Source organism: Balaenoptera ricei, chromosome 5 (assembly GCF_028023285.1).
Source record: "Balaenoptera ricei isolate mBalRic1 chromosome 5, mBalRic1.hap2, whole genome shotgun sequence".
Taxonomy (NCBI): domain Eukaryota; kingdom Metazoa; phylum Chordata; class Mammalia; order Artiodactyla; family Balaenopteridae; genus Balaenoptera; species Balaenoptera ricei.
This window is the reverse complement of record NC_082643.1, coordinates 2,502,904-2,527,825: the sequence shown is the minus strand read 5'-3', so window position 1 is coordinate 2,527,825 and position 24,922 is coordinate 2,502,904. Positions and strand designations below refer to the sequence as shown.

Genomic DNA, 24,922 nt, shown 5'->3' with positions numbered 1-24,922 from the left:
TCTCCTAAGCCTCACAAAATTTCTTGATGTTAGTTTCTTGTTAGTTACACCTGTAACTTTTTTTTTTTCTATTAAGGTAGCAAAAACATTTGTTAATATTAATTTATTATTTGTAAAAGTCAGTAAGAGGCATAAACTAGGGACTTTTGATTAAATTGTTAAATTCAATGTTGAGTTTATTTTAATCTTTATTTGTGAATTTGCTTTGGCTTTCTTCCTAAAATTAGAGGTTTTAGTTCTTGATATGCAGGGGTCTGGCATACAAATCTGTTCCTTGTGCCAGCGCTCCAAGTTCTAATGGACCTGATGGGGTGTTTTGCTTACTTAATGCCTGGATCACTTTTCCAACTTAATAATCCTCTGAACCTAACCACTTTATGTTTCCCTCTATACATGGCAGAACTGGCTGAAAAATGAAAATTTGGTTCTTGGATCTGAAGAACAACAATAACAAAATAAAAACACCAAGAATCTTGCCCTCTCAATTCTCTCTCTCATCCCCTAGGGGCTTTGTAAACACGCAAATCTCCTCTCCCTCTACTTCCTCCCGTACATTTCTGGCTCCTATCTCACAGAGAAAATTGAGGTGATGAAGGAGGGGAAAGCCTTCGCCTTTCTGCCCGACATCCATGATTTACCTGTAAGTGCACCTGGTCTCCTACACCCAGGATGCGATGACCCTCCTTCTGCTTTAGGCTAATCCCGCGTTTCCTGAGTTTTGTTTGTGAACGTGTATGTCCTAAAATACATGGTCAATTCTGGTGAATGTTTTTTGGGCGTTCTTCACTTTCAGTTTATATCTATTAGGATTAAGCACAGGTACATAGAACAGACCCAACTGTAACAGCGTAACTACACAAGGATTTAAAAAAAAAAAAAAAAAAATCTAGGGTTAGGTAGCCCAAGGCTAGTCTGGTAATTTTACCAAGTTGTTAGAAACCTAAGGTCTTTCATATTCACTGTCCACAGGTCCTTGTCTTTGTGTTCCAAGATGTTGCTGAAGCTTGAGCCATCATATCCGTCTTTTCTGGATAAGGAAAGAAAGGGAGGGTCTGCCTGTTTCTCTTTAAGGAGGTTGCCCAGAAGTTCCACACTCTACATCTTCCTCCTCATTAGTTAGGGCTCGGCCACGCGGCTCTGTCTAGACATGGGGAAGTCTGGGAATGTAGTATTTTAGCTGGGCACTTTGCTGCCCCAGATAAATCTGTTCTGTTATCGAGAAGGGACTTTGCACTTTGATATGTACCAGTTAGAGTTAATTCGTTAACTGTGTTATTTAGTTCTCCATATCCTTTTTTTGGTTTTCCTTGATCTTTCATGGACTGAAAGAGGTGGATTATTATTTCTTACCGCTTATGTATGTCTATTTTTCTTTTGTTTTGGTTGTTATATGAATCTATTTGGTGCATATATATACTCCTAATATAATATCTTGTATTGGAAATTGCACACTGCAGCATTTAAATGTCCTTCTTTGTACTGCTTAATGCAAATTGGCCAAACTTCTACCTACTTAGATAAAAAATGATGCCTGCTTTCTTTGGTTTGCATTTACATGGCATATTTTTGAGCAGTCTTTTACTTTTAATCTTTCTTAATCACTTAGTTACAGCTGCACTTTTTTGTACATAGTACTGAGTTAGGTTTTGCTCTGTGAGCCAACTTGAAAATCTGTTTTTCTTTTTAGTAGGTAATTTTAGCCCACTTATGTTTATCGATCTGACTAATGTATCTTACCTTAGTCTGCTATTTAAAAATATTATTATATGGTTTTATAGCTTAAAAAATCTTTCAACAAATGGCTTAAAAATTTTATTTCTTCTAACATTGAAAAAGGTTTGTATATTCTATTGGTAACCGTTATAATTATAACTTTACCCAATATACCATATCTTCTCTTTCTTAGAGAATAACAATAGCACTTATCAATTTCCTATTATAAGAAATGATGAAATTAGTATATATTGTCTTCCTGCCTTTTCTTTCATCTCTCTCTCTCACCATAGGATTTTGATCAATTATATGCTATTTATTAATATTCACCTTAGGAATATCAAATATCCACATATTGGTAGATTTCTTAGTTTTAAATGACATCTCTTGACACCAGGCTATTTTTCTTTATAGTTTTATGGTTTCACTTTATTACTTTGAAACTGCTTACTCACTTAAGATTATTGTGGCTCTTGCCGAATTGAGCCCTGTATCATTCTGTGATATTTCTCTTTATCCCTGGTGATAGTCTTTGTTCAGAAGGCTATTTTTTTCCCAATGTTAACACAGCCCCTCCAGCTTTTTAAAAAAATTAGTGCTGCATTTCTTATCTTCATTTTACAGCTTGAATATCTCTGTTTTCTCTGGTTGCCTCAAGCTTTTTTCTTTGCTTTTCTTTATCTTTGGTTTTCAGCAGTTTGACTATGATTTGTTCAGTTTTTTTTTGTTTGTTTTTTTTTTCTTTTCTACTTCTGCTTGTTTTCTTTTCTGAGGTTCTTAGATTTTTTTTGGTTTGTTGTATTACATCGTTTTAGAAAATTCTTGGTCATTATCTCTTCAGATATTTCTTTGAAAAATGAGCAGGACCCTGTGTCCCCCACCTCTTGTTTGTAGAAAAGCTTTAGCCTCCTAGGCCTTCCCTGAGTTCTAAAGAGCAGATTTAATCAGAGAGGTGAGAAAATGGTGAAACAAAGGAAAACAGTCAAGCAAGACAAAATATAATAGTTTAACCATACAGCAAAGTCAGGGACCTTTAGTTCCTCCTCAAGGACAATAGATAATACCCTGAGCCATATCCTTGAGTTGTTTTGCAGACACTAAAACCCTCACCAGGTGGAGGAAGTTAACGGCATGCTGATCACCAGCACGTAGACCCCAGGCTGGTTGGAACCAGAAGGTTGATGATTGAGATTCCTATAACATCACCCTGTTACCTCACCAGCAACCAAGCAGAGAATTGTGCACGAGCTGATCACACACCCTGCAGTCCCCTCCCTCACCCTGCCTTTAAAAACCCTTCCCTGAAAACCATCAGGGAATTTGGGTCTTTTGAGCATGAGCTGCCCATCCTCCTTGCTTGGCACCTACAATAAATGCTGTACTTTCCTTCACCAAAATCTGGTGCCAGTAGATTGGCTTTGCTGTGTGTCTGGTTAGCAGACTCAAGTTTTGTTTGGTAATGTCTTCTGTCCTGTTGTCCCTCTCTTTTTCTGTGACCACTTTAACGCATTTTGAGAAACTTTTATATTATCCTGTAACTTTTGGATTCTCTGTTCTGTCTTCATTTTATGCTCCGTTCTCATTTTGATTCAAATGAAAGCTTTCTATTGACCTATCTTCAAGGTCACTGATTCTTTTGTTAGCTGTGTTCAGCCTGTTGAAGTAATTCTCTGATTCTCTTTAAAGCTTCCATCTCTTTGCAGACATTTTCCATGTGTGCATGTTTTGCCCACCTTTCCCACTATATCATTTAACTGATTAATCATAAGTATTTTAATTTCCTTGTTTGGTAGTTGTAACATCTGAGTTATCTCTGGGCCTAGTTCTGTTGATTGCTTTATAATTTGACAAGGATTGTTTCTCTTGCTCTTTCTGGAATGGGGCTTTCTCAGCATTGTTGTCCCACATGCCCCAGAAGCCCCAACCCACTTTGCAACAGTGCAGGATCCTGGGCTGGAGAGGTTTATTTGTCCCTATTGCTGGAGTAGAGAGCTTTGACTGCTACCACTCCTTTGGAAGAAGTGGGTCTATGCATGGTCCCTGGCTGCAGGAAGATTTTCTGTCCGTCTCCCCATGGCGTAAAGCTTTTGCTTCCTAAGAGGGAAGAGTCTAGGGGAGAAGGTGGGGTTTGTACCTGCATGCCACCAAAGAAGACTCTGTCTGGTTTCCTTAATTACTCCCAGCTTTTTCCATGAGCTGGTGGAGGCCAGAGAAAAAGAGCCTGTTAGGAATAGCTGACTCCCTTGAGTGTGGGGTTCCCAGTATTCCAAAGGGTTACACTAGCCCACACTTAACCTTTAGAGGTTTATTAAAATTTTAGCAGTTTTCTTTGTACCTGCTCTGTGAGGGTCAACTCTTCACCTTGTGCTCTGCCAAAAGTGGTATACTGTATATGTCCCGTCTCTCTTGGTCACTCCTTAGAATTCAGTTTACCTGCTTGCTTTATGACTGACAGGGTGGAGAAAATTAAGACTGTGTAGATTGTAAAGTTCTTTCTCATTGGTAGAGTGGGAGCAATATTGTCTTGAGGCTATCTACAGCTTCAGCACAGCATTGTTGGAATGGAATTGTCATATATAATATGTATCCTTCCGTGACTTTTTCTTTATACTTCATATTATGATCTTGAAATTGTGCCATGTCGATTGAAGCAGGGCAGGTGCATTCATCTTTATTGCACCTGTGTGTGTATATCCCATCTTATTTGTCCATCCTTTCCACGGCTTCCAGGACCTTGCTCCATAATGCATCCTCACTGTTTTCCATGTTTACAAATTCTTTACATTAGCTTCTTCTGCCTATATATAAACTTGCTTTGTCTCATCCCCAGATAAAAGTTTACTTTACCTTCTTGCTCTTTAGCTCATATTTGGCTATTGCCCCATCTGTTCATATGCTTATTTATTAGTTATATTCCTTCCTTTTTGAATTTCACATCTTTTATTGTGGTGTTTATAGTTTTTTTTATTGCTTTGAAAGAACTATATTAAAGGTTTTAATCTGTTGTCTGTTGTATATCTTGCAAATATATTCTCCTGGGCTGTCATATCTCTTTTTGTTTTATTTGTATTTTTCTACTTAACCATAGTTAAGCAAATGTTTGCCGACACATCCAACAGATTTTCTAGTTTATACTTTGCTAAGTTAAAGTTCACGTGCAAGGTAAAGATATTGTAACTAATTAAAAAAAATGAATACTTATAAAGCAAAAATTATTACTAGCATTAAAATTGGGACAACATTCACTCTCAGGGATGCATGTGGAGTGAATTGTTTTGGATAGCTAAAATTTAAAGATTATAATTTTAGTAACAAAAATTTAAAAAGTCCACGTCTTTAGTAATAAATCCTAATCATTTTTTATTTTTATCTGAAATATACATTTGGCTACCTTTTTAAAAACAAAGGAAAGATTTCTTATTGTATGGGCATAAAATCTCCCACATTTGCTTCTGGTCTCAATGCATGAATTTTTAATTTACAAATATAAATATTAATCAATTTTACTTCATTACTAAGTTTGGATCACTGAGCATGTAATAACCATTAATGAATTCTTTTGAGCCCAAATTTAATCACCACAAAGGATATTGCACTTAATTTGCCCTTTCCTTGATGACTTAGTTCGTCATTACTGAGGGTACTACACTGTCGTATCAAGATGCCCTCTGGACTTACTAATGATTTGGGGGATGTTTCTCTTCCCCTAGATGGTTCCAAACTAGTGTGTTTTGAGTTACTCTGTCTGCTTTTTATAGCATTTCTTGCTCCTGCTTTATTATCAGGTTGCTAATTGTTACTTACTAAAATAAACGTTTCTAACGCCCCCTCCTACTTTTAAGTTGGCTCTTCTAGTCTGTTGTGAGCTTAGAACTCCAACAACCAAACTTTTGGGAATTTCCTACAAAATAAAAGACAGAGGGAATTTTCATATACAGAGTATATGCAGGTTATTGACTGAACTTTTAAAGAAATATGTTGGATTTATTTCTTCATTTTTGCCTGTATTTTAAATAGACACGTTTACTGGGTAATTGAGTTCTGCATAGGTAGAGTGATGTTAATTACCACAAACAAAACTACTGTGTAAAAAACTCTGTGAAACATATTCTGTTGTGATGAGACTTCAAAAATAAAGTCTAAGTATCATATTCTTATTACACAGAATTTAGCAATGAAACTAAAGTGGCTTAGTCTCTCTGTACCAAATGAACAGGTGAACAGATTGACAGGGGGAAGGGGTGATGTTACATAGATATCATAACATCCCTTCTGTCTTCCTTCTTCCTGCCTCCAAAGTATGTTTTGTTTTTTGGAGATGTTTTATTTTGGTAAGAGTTTAGAGGAGTTAGTTTAGATAATATTGACGTTTAATAAGAAAATCATGCTAAAAATATTAACAACTACCATTTGAAAAAACCTGACATCCGAAATGAACTAGGCAAAACCAGAAAAGTTAGTTGTCTTCTGTAAGAAGAGATAGAGGGAACCCTCCTACACTGTTGGTGTAGAATGTAAATTGGTGCAGTCACTATGGAGAATAGTAGGGAGTTTCCTTAAAAAACTAAAAATAGAGCTACCATATGATCCAGCAATCCCACTCCTGGGCATATATCTGGAGAAAACTCTAATTTGAAAATATACCTGCACCCCAATGTCCATAGCAGCACTATTTACAATAGCCAAGAGATGGAAGCAACCTAAATATCCATCAACAGAGGAATGGATAAAGAAGATGTGGTACATATATACAATGGAATATTACTCAGCCATAAAAAGAATGAAATAATGCCAGTTGCAGCAACATGGATGAACCTGGAGATTATCACACTAAGTGAAGTAAGTCAGAAAGCAACAAATACCATATGATATCACTTATATGTGGAATCTACAAAAATGATACAAATGAACTTATTTACAAAACTGAAAGAGACACAGACATAGAAAACAAACTATGGTTACCAAAGGGGAAAGGGCGAGAGGGATAAATTAAGAGTTTGGGATTGACATATACACACTACTATATATGAAATAGGTAACTAATAAGGACCTACTGTATAGCACAGAGAACTCTACTCAATACTCTGTAATGACCTATATGGGAAAAGAATCTAAAAAAGAGTGGATGTATGTATATGTATAAGTGAATCACTTTGTTGTACACCTGAAACTAACACAACAGTGTAAGTCAACTACTATATTTCAATAAAAATTTTTAAAAAGAGGAGATATAGCAACTTACAGCCAGTGCAGCCTGGGCATGTGCTGACAAAGAGGTTTGTCAGGCAAGCGGGTAAGAACGTTATTCATCAGTGCTCTGAAAAAGAGAAACAAAAAGGAGTCTCATTTTTCTGTTTCTTTTCTCAACTGAAGTCAAACGTAGTTTTATCATTATTCTTATGAAGCCATGAACATCTACTAAGTTCGTTGTCTTCTCACTCAAATATTTTTCTGTTAAGTCTTGATATATTTAAGTGCTTGTTAGTAATAAAATTAGACAAATGGTAGCCATCATATGGAGGAAGCAGTAGCACCAGCAACTGACGAAAAGTCCTGTGCCCTTCAATAGTGGGTACTGAAAAGGAGGTGATTTTAAACAAACGTTATTTTTCTTTACCAAGATTAATACAGGATAGTACTGGTGTGCTTAAGAATATTTCAATAAAACATGGCAGTGGGGCTGTGTTCAGTTTTGATGGGCTGACATTCTAGAAGATGGAAGATCTTATAAAACTGTTACAACTACAAAATAGCCTCATAGGATATGACTAGGAGATGGTTTTTAGTTGAAAATTCCCTTTTAGGGTTTTAATTCCAAATGTCATATTGTTAAACCCAAAGCAGTAATTTTTATTCATGCCTTTTCCTTCAGTTGAAATATTTGCATAAATTTTTAGTACTTACAGGAGAATAAGAGAATTTAGTCCGTAAAATGTTAGTGGGGAAATTCGACTGAGATGATTCTCTTCAATTACTCTGCCAGCCAGAAGAAAAAAATGGATTCATTTACATATTTTTCGAACATAAAGACTAATACTATAAAATGCCACATAAATTAAACATACAGCCACTCTAGTCTGTGGAGATCTTCAAAAACACCCGGCTTCAAGAAGGTTATTCTGTTATGACTGAGATACCTGAAAAAAGAGAAATAACTACAGTAAATTTGATACCTTCCTGATATCTTATAACAAGGAAAGGAAGAACAATAATTGTCTATCTTAAATTTTCTTATATGTTGTTCTCATCAGGCCATTTCCCTGCCTTCAGAACCCTGAAAGTTCTTTATCACTTACCTTTTCACGTTTAGGTTTTCATTTCCCAATAATCAACCAACCATCATCCAATCCCTCACTCACTCTGTCTATTCATTTATTCATCAAATTGTTTTGAGCCCCTATGCTATGGCACTGTGCTAGGTGTGGAATCGCTTTCTCCGAGGGGCTTTGCATCTAGTAGAAGACAGCATGTGAGCAGGTAGTTATTGCAGCAGCAGAGGGAAAAGAGCAAGAACATACAGTTCCTCTGACTTTTCAGCGGAGGCAGTGCGGCATCTGCTGGGACTGGGGAAGCAGAACTCGGAGGGGAGAGGGGACAGGGAGTGTTAAAGAAAGGGGTCTCTATTCCTGCCCTGCAAATAGGTTCATCTGTGCCATTTTTCTAGATGCCACATATATGCGTTAATATACGATATTTGTTTTTCTCTGTCTGACTTACTTCACTCTGTATGACAGTCTCTAGGTCCATCCACGTCTCTGCAAATGGCACAATTTCATTCCTTTTTATGGCTGAGTAATATTCCATTGTATATATGTGCCACATTTTATCTTATGTGCAAACCATAAATAGAGACATGGACGTAGAGAATAAACGTATGGACACCAAGGGGGAAAGGAGGGTGTGGGATGAACTGGGAGATTGGGATTGACATATATACACTATACTGTGTATAAAATAGATAACTAATGAGAACCTACTGTAGCAGGGACCTCTACTCAATGCTCTGTGGTGACCTAAATGGGAAGGAAATCCAAAAGAGTGGGACTATATGTATACGTATAGCTGATTCACTTTGCTCTACAGCAGAAACTAAGACAACATTGTAAAGCAACTATACTCCAATGAAAATTAATTACAAAAAAAGAAAAGAAAAAGAAAGGAGGCTCAGTTGAGAAGAGCCTTGGATGAGGTGTATCATTCACAAAGCAAAGCGTGGGTGGGAGTGATTCCAGGCAGAGGAAATGGCTTATGCAACGGTGAGAGGTGTGAGGGTGACAAGGTGAGGGGTCACGGTGAAGAGGCTGTGAGGGGATGCAGGAGATGCCCCTGGAGGCAGGCATGGACCTGCTCTGGAGAAAAGACACTGAATGCCTCGCTGGAGAGTCAGACCCATTGTACTTTGACCCGACTTTACTTCTCACTCTTCTGTAGAGTGAACCGACTCTTCCTTCTCTTATGCTATCTCTTATGTGTTTATTTCTTTGTTTTCTTCCAAAAGCAAACACCAGCTTATAATAACTTTCAAAATCACCTCTCTTCTTTTATAGAGGCCTTAGAGTCTTATTTATTTATTTTTAAAATTTATTTATTTTATTTATTTATTTTTGGCTGCGTTGGGTCTTCGTTGCTGTGCGCAGGCTTTCTCTAGTTGCGGCGCCCGGGCTACTCTTCGTTGCGGCGCACGGGCTTCTCATTGCAGTGGCTTCTCTTGTTACAGAGCACGGGTTCTAGGCACGTGGGCTTCAGTAGTTGTGGCATGCAGGCTCAGTAGTTGTGGCACGTGGGCTCAGTAGTTGTGGCACACGGGCTTAGTTGCTCTGCGGCACGTGGGATCTTCCTGGACCAGGGCTCGAACCCGTGTCCCCTGCATTGGCAGGCAGATTCTTAACTACTACGCCACCAGGGAAGCCCCAGCCTTAGAGTCTTTATGTGCTCTTTTTTCTTTTTTTTTCTGAAGAAAACTTTTGGACACACAAACAACCACACACAGCCCAACAGAAGCTGGTAAAGAAAGGGAAATATTTGGAAAACTCTAATTCCACTTAACTTTGTCCTTTTGATTTGGTAAAGTGGGGGTGAGACTCTCAAAATACCTAAGATTGCCAATGGTAGCAAAAGCACTGGACTCAAATGTGTGCAAAATTCCTTCCCTTCCATTTTGTCTTCAAATGGCAGAGAAATTGTCTTGCGTGTTTATTTTTGTCTCAGTTTCTCTAGTGCAGCAACTCACTGCTCTGAATCTGCTGTCAGACAGTTTGGTTCCTGGCTTTGCTACTTGTTAATAGTGTGACCTGAAGCAAACAGCAACTTCAGAAACCCTCAGTTTCCCCAACTCTAAAACGGAAATAACACCAGTATCTAATTTCACTGGGCTGTTGAACATTTGAGCCAGGCACGTCAGGAACACTTGGTGCATATTAGTAGAATGGGGTCTCTGTTCAATCTCCCACTTCAGCTTCTTTCCTGTTCTTTTTCCTCACTGCCTATGATTCTCATGCAAGTATTTGTTCAAATTCCTTTTCCCCTGATACACGGACCACACTGATTTCTCTTTTTGCTACTTTGACAGATCTTAGAGCTGACATCCTGTAAAATCTGTCCTTCCAGGAATCTACCCTTCCCCATCAGATTTGATTTTTCTTGTGAGTAGCAAAGGATAAGACCCCATATTAGAGCCACTTCCTTCCCTTGCAAGCCTGGAGCCCCAGTTGGACACAGGAAGATGTTAAGAATCTCTTCAACACTTGCCCTGAACACCTCAGGGGTTCCCTTAAGAGCCACTAGAAATTCTCTAGAAAGGTACTTGATCCACCCCCCATGCCCTGTGCTGTCTGATTTGCCGCGTCCTCTTCGTTTTTCAGAGCCATCCTTCACTGCTCTGGACCCAAAATAATCACTCCTTTTCGGGAATCATCTTAGCGGTTGTGGTCTGAACAACATAGGTTTAAGTCTTAGTTAAGTAAACTCCCTTGCCATTCTCCAGTTGTGTGTTTGCTGGCATTGTTTCCCCACCGTAGACTGTAAGCTTCCAGAGAGCGAGTGGGTGCCTCTCTCCGGTGGAAGCACAGGGTTCTACCTGAAATACTAGGTCATAAGGAGCTGGAAGGCAGCAGGTCTGACTGCTCTTTCTATGTCCCTCACGGTGTCTCGCTGAAGACCTTGCACACTATGAGGGGTAATGAATGTCTATGGATGAATGAAGAGCGGTATCTGATGTTTACCCATGAAAGACCAGAACTGTGTGACATTTTAACACCCAGACAATATTCTCATGCCAGGAAAAAACCAAGGAGCAGATGGGAGACACTTAGGTTTACTCTCCAGTCTGTACTGTCTCTCTAGAGCCTCCTCCACATCCATTGAACATTAAACCAAGCAGACGCTGTTCAGCAAGTTTTGAATAGATTCGTGAGAGGCTGTAGAGAAAGGTAATCAGAAGCATGATGAGGACGAGTCCAGTACTGACTTTGAGTAATTTGCTAAGACACGAGAGAGCAGGGAAGGGACAGACATAGCTACCAGGGTTACTGTTAAGACTTTGGGTCTCCGGTGACCTTCTTTGCTAGTAAATGATTAGGTGGCCTTCTTGACTCAACCCCAAACTCTGATACAGCCAGTGAGGAATCTGACCGGAAAGAGTTTCTTGGGTTAAGGAGTAAAAAGTGGGGTAGGATAGAAAGCAAGGGGCCAGAAATAGAAATACAGCGAGTTGTTTATTAATGTGATTTTTGGGTTATATTTCCATTCAATAACTTCTAGGTGGTAAGTTTCAGCTGCCTGGTAAAATGCAATGCAATGGACCTTTGAGAAAGATTATTTTAAAAAGTTTAGCTCTTAACCACAATGAGATACTACTTCACACCCATAAGGATGGCTGTTATTAAAAACAACACAACACAAAACAACAACAAAATCCCAGAAAATAGCAAGGGTTGTTGAGGATGTGGAAGAATTGGAACCCTGTGCATTGCTGATGAGAATGTAAAATGGTGCAGATGCTGTGGAAACCAGTATGGTGGATCCTCAGAAAATCAGATGTAGAACTGCCATGTGACCCAGCAATTCCTCTTCTGGGCGTACACCCAGAAGAATGGAATGCAGAGACTCAAATATTTGTACACCAACGTCCATAGCAGCATTATTCACAATAGCCGAAAGGTGGAAACGACCTAAATGTCCATCCATCAAGGAATGAATATAGAAAATGTGGTATATATATATATGTATATATATATATATATATATATATATATATATATATATATATATATACACACACACACAATGGACTATTATTCAGTCTTCAAAAAGAAGGAAATTCTAATATATGTTAGAACATGTATGAAACTTGTAGGCATTATGCTAAGTTTACGACGTGATGAGAAAGGCCTGACACTAAAGGGAAAATATTACCTGATTCCACTTCTGTGAGGTCCCCTAGAGTAGTAAGATTCATAGAGACAGAAAGTACCATGGTGGGTGCCAGGGGCTGGGAGGGGCCGTGCGGAGTTAGTGTTTAGTGGCTGTGGAGTCTTAGTTGGGAAGGTGAACAGTTCTGGAGATGGATAGTTGTACAACAGTGTGAATGTACTGAACGCCACTGAACGAAACCCTTAAAAATGATTAAAATGGCAAATTTGTTATATATATTTTACCATAATTAAAAAAAAAAAGCTTTGTTCTTTTAAACTTATTGTGCTTTATGTATTTGTAAAAGCAGAATTAGTGGGAAAAGAGTAACTGGAGAAGTCTTTGGGTTTTTTCCTTCATAAATTTTAATCATCACCAGGCTTTCTCATGTTGATAAAGTTCATTCAATCCTCATTTCCGTCACCACGGCTAATGTATATTGAGTTCTTACTACGTGCCCGGCACAGTGTGCCCAATTCTTCCCACGGATTTTCTCATTCGTTCCTTACAACAATCCTGAGGTAGGTACTGTTGTAGTTTGCATTTTACGGTAAAGGGCGCTGATGCTTAGAAAGGAAATTAAGTTCTCAAGTTCACACACCCAGTGAGTGGTGAGGTCGGGACTGGGACAGCAGCCTGTGTGACTCAGGGTCCCATGCCCTTGGCCCCAGTGCTGTGCTGCACCGTCCGCTGTCTACACGTCCCCTGGGCACTGTCGTGGGCGGGAGGGCCGTGTTGGGTGGGATGGGTCAGGCCACCACGGACGGGCAGACTAATTGGCGCTGGTACTTACAGTTTAGTAAGACTGTAGAGTCCTCGGAAAGCATAGACAGATACGGATCTAATCTTATTGTTTTGCAGGCACCTGTGAAAATGATTATTAAAAGGAAAACGTAAGGAAATAGAGTTTCAGTTTTGCAAGGTGAAAAGAGTTCCGCGGATGGATGATGGTGATAGCCCTGCAAAGATGTGGGTGTATGTAAGGCCTCTGAACGTACACTAAATGGGCAAGCCAGTACATTTTATGTTGTGTGTATTTTACCACAGTATCTTGTGATAACCTATAATGGAAGAGAATGTCAAAAAAGAATACATATATTTACACGTATATGTATAACTGAATCACTGCGCTGTACACCTGAAATGAACACAACATTGTAAATCAACTATACTTCAATAAAAATTTAAAAAAATAAAAAAATAAAAAAATGAAAGAGGAAATGTCAAAAAATTCTTAAAAATTAAAAAAGGTAAACATAACAAAATAATGTAGCGGAGCTGGGTATCATGTCACTTTGTTTCTCGATTAAGTTCACATATGATTAGGCTAGTTTTTATTTGGAACTTCTAGTTATAAAGGTAGACACATGATAGCTAAAATTTAATGTTTGAATTTTTAGTGAGTGAAACTTTAGTTTTAGTGCATAGCAATGCACTCACTAATCAAACAAGCCTAGAAGCCTTTTTAACTTTTTAACATTTTCTGCTATAATTCTACAAACTTGACAGTATTCAACACAGTGCTGGCAAAACTACAAGGTTGTGACATTGTTAAGACCCCAAACCATATTCCATGTAAACCACAAACTGGCCAAGCAAGTCAGCTTGAATTGTATTAATTTGACACCTAAGTTTCGCTCCAAAAACTGTTTGAGGAAACTTATCAAGAGTATATATGACAAAAGAGAAAAACAGAAGTAGAAAGAATCAGGTCGACTGAGAAGATTGACAATATTCCAGAATGTAGAGGGTGGGACAAGTTTTAGGGGAAGCATATATTAGTATCTTATTTTTAGCCTGGAAGGGTCCCCAAACTTCCAAAACTAGAAGTATAATTTTTGCTAAAAGAAAATTTCCAGGAACAAGAAGTAAAAACAGTAACAGTTGGTTTTCAGATTAAAAAACAAACAACAAAAAAGGATCAGGTCTAGAAGAAGATAAATTAGCTTGGAAGGCCAAGGAAGAATGCTGGCTGCGGAGTTCACTGAGGTCATGCTGGAGGTTGGGCCTGGAGTTAACAGAAGGTCAAAGGAAACAGAACCTGGAGCACAAGCCGTTGCATCCCACACACCCATTTAAGCTCTGCGCATCTACGTACGCTGGCCCCAGGTTGTGAACAAGGGCAAAAGTAAGGGCTTCAAGTCTTATTTCTTCTGCTGATGCAGGTCACTATTGTTCTTCAGGGTTTGCTGAGTTTATGTATAATTTTCTCAGATTTTAGGGGTGATAAGGGATAAACCACTATGAGCCAACTCTCAGTTAATTAGAAATTTTGACTAGAGTCCGTATTTCTCCAGCATGCAAGAAACCTAACTTTAATTGTAAAATGTTAAGTTTGTTATACACCTAACACTCTCACAGAACATGCTGTGGTCTAATCGTTTAGTAGGCAATGCATCTTTCTCACTAATAAACAGAAAAACTTTGACAAGTATTTATTCATTTATTTCTAACTACTGTAATTTTCCATTAAGCAATAGATTATATTGCCTGGAGGTGGAACCAAAGTACATCTCTAATCACCAATTAGAACTTTTTCGGTAATTAGGCTATTTTGATCTATTACTTGGAACAAATTGGTTGTTCAAGAATTAATTCAATGTTCACTGTGTAAAATTGCTAAACTATTGAATCCTGTTGTTTAGAGTTGAAGCCCTGACTCCTTTTAAACCATGTGGACATAAGGTGGTGCTACAGATCAGAAAAATTCTTCCTGCTCCAGAAATCAGAAAATAAAGTAAGGAAGTATCCTCTTGAAGTTTGTGTATCAGGTTTAATTTTGAAAAGCTCTTCTCACTTGATTGATAAATGTCTAGAATACAGTTCTGAAAAGTCATTTTTATTAGAATCTAATTTTCTGATGTGAAATATTTTTCTGCAGATAATCTGAGCTTTGAGAATATTTCATCAAACAAAGTGGATAAATTTTTCTTCTGATTCTGCTCTATCTTTATTATCTTAAAGAAAAAGTACAGATAGATGATATCTATATACCAGGGTTCTCTAGTGTAAAAACAAATCCCAAACCAGTGTAGGTGTGAAAATGAAACTGGGAATTCTGAGAGGTTTTCTAGATAGTGTGATTCAGGCACAGAATATTTAAACCCAACAGTTTAAGCCTATGACAATATGATTTAGCCTCAAAGTTGACCTAAATAACAGGTAACCATCCCCTGGGCCATTATGGATTCTGTGAGTACATAGGTAATCTTAGACTGAAGAGAAGCTAGCATTTCAGATAAAACTCAACCAATGAGGCAGATGTGAAAATGGAATTAAGTCCCTAAAAAACATGCTTGGAGGTTTCAAACCACAAGGACTTTCTATCTTAGGTAGAGATTGAATTTGCAAACATATGGAAGAAAATTCTTCTCTATCTAATCTTTTTTATTTTTTAATATTTATTTATTTATTTGGCTGCACCAGGTCTTAGTTGCAATACAGCGGATATTTGTTGCCACGTGCAGGATCTGTAGTTGTGGCATATGGGATCTAGTTCCCCGACCAGGGATCGAACCTGGGCCCCCTGCATTGGAAGTGTGGAGCCTTACCCACTGGACCACCAGGGAAGTCCCTTCTCTATCTAATCTTGAGGGCAGCTCTGATAAGGGGTCATTACATCTTTCTGTAAGATGGACATTGAAATGCAGAGAGTAAAACCTCTTGAGTATCTTCACTTGGGGGGAGTGTGGTCGGAGGGTTCATAGCACATGTACTCTGGTTTCTTTGGGGATAGGTTTCTGAGGTTTTTGTAGGATAGCTTCTAGAATTACTCAGGAAAAAAAATGTTACCTGGTAGTCTGCAGCTATCGGCTAAATAATTCCCCAAAGAGGTGTTAGACTTAAGCAGTGGTGCAGTGTTTGTCTCTGCAGAAGTGGGAAGAAACAGATATGCCAAAAAATGTTAGTCAGTTCAATACTAAGAATTAAAATTTTCCTTACAGCTTCTGAAGATCATGGTACTTCTTAAAGCCATCAGGAGGAAGTTTTCTTATTAAGTTCCACTTGAGTGACCTGAAATAAATGTACATTTTGGTTCTTACTTAAAGGGATTTTCTTTACTTTTAACAACATTATGAATAATTATAAACTTTATTTACTTTAGCACTAGCTTTCAGGAAACATTTTGCTTCATGATGTCACTCTTGTATTCATAATATCATTTAAAAATTTTTAAAGAGATTTTATTTGAGAGGTATTTTTATTTTATTTATTTTAATTAATTTTTAATTGAAGTATAACTGATTTACAATATTATATTAGTTTCAGGTATACAACATAATTATAGACCATACCGCATTTATAGTTATTGTAAAATACTGTGATGTAGCTCACAGTGGTTTGTACCTCTTAATCCCCTACCCCCACCTTGCCTCTCCCCCTTCCCTCTCCCCACTGGTAAGCCCTAGTTTGGTCTCTATATCTGTGAGCTTGTTTCTTTTTTGTTATATTCACTAGTTTTTAAAAAATTTTTTAGATTCTACATATAAGTGATATCATACAGTATTTGTCTTTCTCTGACTTATTTCACTCAGCATAATGCCCTCCAAGTCCCTCCATGTTGTTGCAAATGGCAAAATTTCATTCTCTTTATGGCTGAGTAATATTCCATTGTGTATACACACACCACATCTTCTTTATCCATTCATCTGTGGATGGACACTTAGGTTGCTTCCATATCTTGGCAATTGTAAGTAATGCTGCTATGAGCATTGGGGTGCATGTATCTTTTCGAATTAGTATTTCCATTTCCTTTGGAATATACCCAGGAGTGGAATTGCTGGATCACATGTAGCTCTACTTTTAGCTTTTTGAGAAACCTCCGTACTGTTTTTCACAGTGGCTGCATCAATTTACATTCCCACCAACAGTGGAGGAGGGTTCCCTTTTCTCCACACCCTCTCCAGCATTTGTATTTGTTGTCTTTTTGATGACAGCCATTCTGACAGGTGTGAGGTGATATCTCACTATGGTTTTGATTTGCATTTCTCTGATGATCAGTGAAGTCGAGCATCTTTTCATGTGTTTGTTGACCATCTGTATGTTTTCTTTGGAAAAAGACAAATGTTCTGGGGGCTTCCTGGTGGAGGACCCCTGGGCTGGAGGGCCCAATGTGTGGCTCAGACCTCTCACCCCTTGGGGAGAACCTCTGCAATTGTAATTATTCTCCCATTTGTGGGTCACCCACCTGGGGTTATGGGTCTCAATTCTACTGAGACTCTGCCCCTCCTACCCATCTTGTTGTGGTTACTTTTTCTGTCTTTAGTTATAGGAGATCTTTTCTGGTAGGTCCCGGTCTTTTTCTTAGATGGTTCTTCTGCAGATAGTGGTAGTTTTGGTGTGCCCATGAGAAGAGGTGAGCTCAGGGTCTTTCTACTTCACCATCTTGGGAACTCCCTCTCTTCATGGCACCATTTGAACTAGGTTTAACTTTTGATTTTGAATTATTAGAGATAGTCATCTTTTCTTAAATTTAAGTTACAACATTGTAGTTCTGACAAAAAAGACTTGAAATAATAAAACTGGGAAAATAATCTTCAGTTATGTTCTCCTTTTCTATTTTCATTTAACAAATGGAAAGCATCTCAGTTTTTGAGTGACAAGAATAGTGTTTTCTTGTTTAAAACACATTCAAGACCTTAAATAATTTTATATTCTTCAATATTTTAGTTCTCACATTCCACTACCTTTGCTTCCTTTAAAAATTAGTTGGAAAGGAAACTGTCAATTGGTCCATACAGTTGAACCATCTCTATTCAATAAGTGATCCCAATGCAATTTCTAATAAATTGTATAGAAAGATTTCCCCTTGTATCATAATTTGATAAGCAGCTTGACACAAGCCAGGTTCACATAATTTTGAGGTTGTATTGGAAAAGACCTAACCTTTACTTTTTAAAAGAAAAGCAATGTAATATGGTAGGAACAAAATAAAACAAGCAAAAAATCCAAACCATTGAAGCTGGGACGCCCTTGCATGAACCATGCAGAATCTTTCCATATCAGTTTCTTTAACAGTAAAAGAATGGATTTGGAGTAGGTGACCTCTAATAATATGATGCCATTATTATTGCTATCCTTGTCTATTACGATGGAGCAGATGCTCATTGAGAAATGATCAATGGATGCCATTGTCAGGAGTTTGACCTACTGTGGAATAAACACTTGGAAACACTTGGTTAACGTAAAGGACTCAGTGGAGACAACTTCATACAAAAGACACGAACAGTGTTAGTTGCTGTGTTGGTTTTGACCAGTGTTGCTTGAACTTGGTAATGAATCCTTCTTAAAGAAAAATAGTTTCTCAGACTCCCTAGAGCACATTTTTGGAAACTACTGAAATTTTGAGAAACAAAATGTTCCAGAGTCTAGAAAACCGTGTATTCTCAACACGGTGTTATTGCTGTTATTGTTTGGGGTGAAAATAGGTTCTTAGGGAGTGGAAAAAATATTACTTTTTTTTTTTTTTTTTTTTAGAAAACTAGATCATTTTATTTTATTTTGTTTTTATCGGTTATCTTTGCATGGTGGTTTTAAAAACTATCTTTATTGGAGTATAATTGTTTTACAATGTTGTGTTACACAACCAAATGTAAAATAGATAGCTAGTGGGAAGCAGCCACATAGCACAGGGAGATCAGCTCAGTGCTTTGTGTCCACCTAGAGGGGTGGGATAGGGAGGGTGGGAGGGAGACGCAAGAGGGAGGAGATATGGGGATATATGTATACGTATAGCTGATTCACTTTGTTATACAGCAGAAAATCTTACTTTTTTAATGGATAAAGAACTAGTATATTTAGGATAATTTCCTGAATGCTCCGTCTTTGACATTTAATGGTATTTATTGTCTACATAACCAATAAAATGGATGTATATGCAAATAAAAAAAGAACTAGTATATGTAAACATACACATAGTATATCTGAAGTATTAAAACATCCCAGGAGGGGACAAAAAAATGTCTAAAAAGGCTCAGGAAGGGGAGGTGATAATGAAAAGAAAAAGGGTTAAGAAACACTGTTCTAGACTATACATACCTGTCACTTAGTGATTTTTTAATGAATAAATGTCCAAGGTTGATTAACTAGTAATCTTCTCTTGAAATCACTCTTAGCTGCTGGGCTATCACCAGATGTTCTTTCATTCCTTATATTAGCTAATTGAAAATCCCTTTTCTACTAATGGTTCTCACTTGGCTTGGATCTTCAGTTCTGCTTTATATCCTGTTTAAATATTTGTGTCATGTAAAGATAAACTGCCAAATATTTGAGTTTGTTTAAGGACATTGATGAAAGTTTAGTGTGCTCTCAAAAATGCGTTCATTCACTCATTTTCTCAACAAACATGGGTTGAATGCCTTCCATTTGCACTTTGGGAAAAAAAGGATAATATCCCTGCCCTTAAGAAGCGTATACTCTATTTGGATGACAAATAACATATTTTATCTACAAATAAAGATTTTTCTTTGCAAAATAACTTCAGTCTTATAGCCCAGGACTATTTTTTATTGTAACGATTTACTTGTAAATTCAACTCAAAAACACTGTTTAGAGCTTATTATACTCTGTTAGGAACTTTGGAGGTTATATAGAAAAACCATGTTGTAGACCACCACGGAGCCATGAAAGGGAAAGGGAAATGAAAGGGAAATGAAATGCCATAACCACGGAGCTTATGGCATTTCCCTTTCTCTGGTGGAGAAGACTAGGACCCTAACCCTACAGCACGCGGAAGAATGTTTGATATACTTAAAGGAGACACAAAGGCGGTTCTATGAGAGAACCCAAGAGGAGAGCTTAATTGCCCCTGAGTGGGAGGGTCATTTTGGAGGGAAGGGAGGCTCCTTTAGGGACCCCTAAATAGTGTTTCTTAGGAAGTTGAGTTTGTATTAATAGTGCCTAGAATTTACAGGCTGCCTCTTTCTAAATGATGCCAAATATTTTCATAAGTAGCATTCTCTACATTTTCATAATACCCTATTGAGACAGAAAGAGGTAGGTGTTATTATTACTCTCACTTTACAGGATGAACCAAAATACTTTTTAATATAATAGATTTTGTATTTCAAAGTTTAATATTAATAAAGTGTTATACACATAAACTCCTGAGTTTGATTCCTACATTTCCAAATGCCTGTTGGAAATTTCCACGGGGTGACCTTTAATCTCCAATTGAAAAAACATCTAAATTGGAGTTCTAATCTTCCTCACTAACTGACACCAAGTCTTCCCCTGTTACTCAGGATGGAAACCTTGCATCATCCTGGACCCCTCCTTCTCTCTTGCCTTCTGTACCCAATCGTTCATGAGGATCTGATTCCAGTTTTTTCTTTATACCAAGGGTTGCAAATTGGCGGCCCACAGGCCTGTACACATCTCTCTATGAATGTCTGTATGTATGTGTGTGTGTACGTTAAACCAGGACAGTCTTTTTTAAGTTGAATCCGAATGCCTTTAGGTGGGGCTTACACTCTCTCCCTAGTCACTGCCGTATCCACTTCCATTCCTCCAGCCCTTTCCCTCTCTCCCTTTCTTTTACAAAGATTAGTTAAATTGTTGAAGAATGTATTCAAATCCTACTTATGGGAAAACAAGAAATGAGGTTGCCTGCCTTAGGGTATTCATTGATTTGGATTTTCTAGTAATTTGATATAAGCAGTATGGGTGATCATTTTTTTTCTTTGAAAATAGAGTGAAATCATCATAAATTTTTATACCCAGCCATTCCAGTCAGAATTTAAATCTTGGAAACTCTCCACAGGACCTCAGATTTTTTGGGGGGGGGTTATTATTTTTTTCTAGTAGGACTAATTACTATGAAAAAGAGCTATGGTGAGTCTAGGGTAGGATAGAATGCTGTCCTTAGTACAGGTGGGAATGTCACCTCCTTTGGAAAAACAAGTCTGTGGTTTAACCTTCCTGGTGTTCTCAGCTCATTATCCAATTGGGTAAGCTCCCCAGATTCTGTTAATTTGATGATACCACTGTGTACGGGAGCTCTGAGCTGGAGCTTTTCCTTATTCCTTGAATATGTCAAGCATATGAGCTGCAGTGTTATGTGGTTTGGGTTGAAAAAGGCAAGACTTGCCAACATTTGTAACCTTAAGAATTACTCCTATCTTGTCCTCATATATACAAAAGTCAGAGCCATAAGGCACTAAAACAACTGGATGAAAACAAAAAACTCAGCAAAAATATTGGATTATAATGTCTGTCCTCCACTAAGTTCTTTTTAAAGTTTCAGCCACATGTGTGTGTTTGTGTTGCTGAAATTGTTGAATTCAAATTAGTACTGGGTCAGTAAACTGCTTATTATGAGGGTAATTTTCTTTTACATATGTAAATTTGAGTTATTTAAGGAAAAACCCAGCATCAAATCTCCCAGTCAAATGTGATTCAGAAGAGTTAGATTTTAAATGTGAAGTTCTGGAATATTTTATCCAATTTATTTTACTTGTTTTATATTTTTATTTATACATAAGCATATTAGAATTTATTTCCAATAAAGTCAAAAATTGACTCATTCAATAAACTTCAATTCTTGTAATAAGAAAGCTCTTTATGATAGTTTATTTGGTAGCCTTTTTTCTTTAGTAGCACATACACTTGATTGCATCTTTTGTTTAGATAAAATGTGGCGATACTAAACACTTCATAAGATTGTTATGAGGGGCTAAATAAGTGAACATATAGAATAATTTAGAGTCAGATCTATCATGTAATAAATGCAAATAAATATCAGCAATCATTATAATTGACCAAGGGACAATGATATCATGTTAAGTGACAATGCATTATTAATAACGACAATTACACCTGAATTATGATACAATTTTACAGGGGCTGTTTTGGCTGTCAGGATGAAGCCATTCTTTTCTACTTACATTAAAGTCACATTTGAAGAAACTGATGGAACAGCTCGTAAATTGGTTTCATCACAATCAAGCTCTAAACCTCGGCAAAGACATTGCATGGGCACAGAACCGACCACTGAATAAGGAGGAAGCAGTAAGGAATGGGGATGATGAGAGACCAGGAACAGTAGGGTAATGAAAAGAAAGAAACAAAAAGCTATAAGAAAATCATATACAAAAATGTGTCATGTCTTACGTAAGCAATTTGTGCAAAGCTTTAAATTAAGGTTCCAAAGTTTTGCTTTTAACATTAAAATGATGCTAGAACCTGAAGATAAGGAAACATATACATTTACCAGCCCATGCATTAAAAAAAAAAAAAAAGATAGCAGCCTGCCCCTCTCCATTTGTTGCAAAATGAATGAAGTCATACGCTCTTTCTTATCCTTGGAGAGTAGCTACGTCCCAGGGTGACAGGACAGGGTGTGATGGGCATTAATGTCCATATTAAAGCTGCTGTTTAAGAATAAAGTATTAATAGTTTTAATGGAAGACAAAGCCCTTTTTAACTAGCAAGAAAGAGAACTCAACTCTGAACTATAGTGCTGGTAGATTTTTTTTTTTTTAATTCAGGTGTTCTTCAAAAGACTTCTTTTGGCTTATGTAGGGATGTAAGGATGCCTACAGCTTCACTTGAGGAAGTGAATATTTCTTATGCATAGCCATTCTGTTCTCACTGATGAGAGCTGGAAAGAGAGAGGAAATGGAATGTACGCCTTTGACTACCTTGCGGGGCTATAGCGGTAGTCTTAAAGATGTGACCTGATATTTCTAAAGTCTGTTAGAGACTTGCAGTGGTGTGTTCATATAGCTAAGCAACGAAATGGGATTATTATTCAGAGTAATAGACATCATCTGACTGCTGACTTGATGGGGAGTGGACGATTCCTGAGAGCAATGAGGTGTGTTCTTTTCTACGTTTACTTTGAAACTCTGCACTTAGAGCAGAGGTTACAGCCTTGAATATCTACAGGGGCAGGCAAAGCACGTAGAGACTGCATCCTGGAGTCCCAGTGGGGCAGCTTCTCCTAACTGTTGTCCTGTATTACAACAGGAACATCTGTGGCCAAGTCAACCAACTTGCTCAAAGAAGCCAGAAAGACAATGTTTCCTACTATATAATTACCTACTTAAAAATAATAATGCCTAACTTAAAACATTTTAAATCATCATAGGACAAACAAAACTTCTTGTGAGAACTGTCTGTTTGCAGACTTTTAGTCTATAACCTTTACAGTAAAGCTTCTGAAGAGTAGAAAATCATCGTGATGGCAAAGAAGACACCCTGAGGCAAGGCTGAGGGATGACAGTAATGCACCCGGTGGGCTCCAGCCTTGGAAATAGTCAGGTGTCTCTTTGCTCAGATATGAGGCCACAGGTGTTTTCCCTCTCCTCCCAAATAACTCTGCAGACTCCCTACAGGATCCTGAGAGCTCACGATCGAAATTTAGGTTTTGTGTGTTTTGTAAACAGAGTCTGTGCCAAGAACTTTAAAACAGGTTTATGGTTGTAAGTGACCATTCTGGCGATGGAGCTCTGAAAACGGATTATCTCTCTCTATCCTCTGCTAATGTGAATGTTGTGGGGAAGGGATGCGGAGGGTTAGGATGGAACACGAAGGTCCCGAGAGGGACAGTATGAAAGGTAAAAATGGAGGGCGGTGAAGTTGGCATTAATCCAGTGTGTCTTTTCTATTATGCAGACTGGATTCAGATAATCCATATATGCTGATTACAGGGTTACCTGTGATAGGGAAAAATGAAAAAATGACACCTAAATATCCAACCAGGAAAGAAGGATGAAACAAATTGTCACTTATAGAGTATTTTGAAAAGTTTATAGTATGGATACCTGATTATGCTAAAATGCTACCTGAAAATATGATAAAAATGGATTGCATAGAAAATTTCAACTATGTTAAAATAAAAAAAGATGAGTAATGCACCAGTAAGTTAATGCTGGTAGCTTTTGAGTGGTGAAATTATGGCTGAGTAAACAATTCTTTCCAAATCTCCATACTTTCCAAATCCTTGAAACTTAAACTTTATTAATATATTGGTTAATGATGGATATGTTTTCCATGATATTGTTCTTGAGAGGTGACTTTGTAAATGCGAATTCCTCACATTCTTTCATCCAGCCAAAAAGTATTATAAGCCATTTTCAGTTAAATTTCCAATAAATCCTTATTATAATCTGATTTAAAAACAGCAGTACAAAAAAATAATAAAGCAGTACAATAGGAACCTTAATTTAAGTTTCACCCCTTAATTTTACGTTACACTTCCCATTTCATTTTTACACTGCTTTTAAGCTTGAAAAAAGACATTGAATTATTAATTACCACCCCCCATATTTCTTGAAAACTCTAATTAAAAATTATGTATTTGTTCATTACTAAGAATTGATAAAACATCGCCTCTGTATTTTTTGAAACATTTTTTTTGTGTGTAGCTGCATTCCTCTTATGTAAGTATACGTAGGACACATTTCTCCCAGAGTTCATCATCGGGCAAAAATTTATTTCTCTTGCTAACTTGATCCGTTTTCCCCCTTTGTTTGTTTCTGCTTTACAGACCAGACTACGAAAAAGTTATGTAGCCCATTATTTTCCCTCTTTGACCTAATGACTACAGAATTAAGAACTAGGCAGTAACTTTTCTTAGTGAGGATTTCCTTGTCTAATTTTTCTTCTCCATTCCTTTTCCCACTCACCATGGAATTTTTGTCTCTTATGTCATGTTAATGGGTTAAGTCTGTTCGTAGCCATATTTTTATTGTAAATTGACTAACATCCTTTTGGGAATAATGTGAAATATAAAAAAATTAAAATTTAAGAAATGAAAAGAAAAGGATGTACAATAAAACAAGAAAATAAAAACTAC

General features: G+C 37.4%; 1 protein-coding gene across 4 annotated transcripts in view; it reads right to left on the bottom strand.

Moving 5' to 3' along the window:
* The window catches only part of RXFP1 (relaxin family peptide receptor 1), a 72,086-nt gene that overhangs the window by 22,871 nt on the left and 24,293 nt on the right, over positions 1-24,922 (bottom strand). For 3 of the 4 annotated variants that reach the window (XM_059923870.1, XM_059923871.1, XM_059923868.1), the window contains 6 exons: positions 22,008-22,113; positions 16,066-16,137; positions 12,917-12,988; positions 7,779-7,850; positions 7,618-7,689; positions 6,956-7,030 (listed from right to left, as the gene is read on the bottom strand). In XM_059923870.1, the coding sequence (XP_059779853.1) occupies positions 6,956-7,030; positions 7,618-7,689; positions 7,779-7,850; positions 12,917-12,988; positions 16,066-16,137; positions 22,008-22,113 (469 nt within the window). Of the gene's footprint in view, positions 1-6,955; positions 7,031-7,617; positions 7,690-7,778; positions 7,851-12,916; positions 12,989-16,065; positions 16,138-22,007; positions 22,195-24,922 lie in introns of all 4 variants that reach the window. The other variant, XM_059923869.1, reaches the window with a different exon arrangement.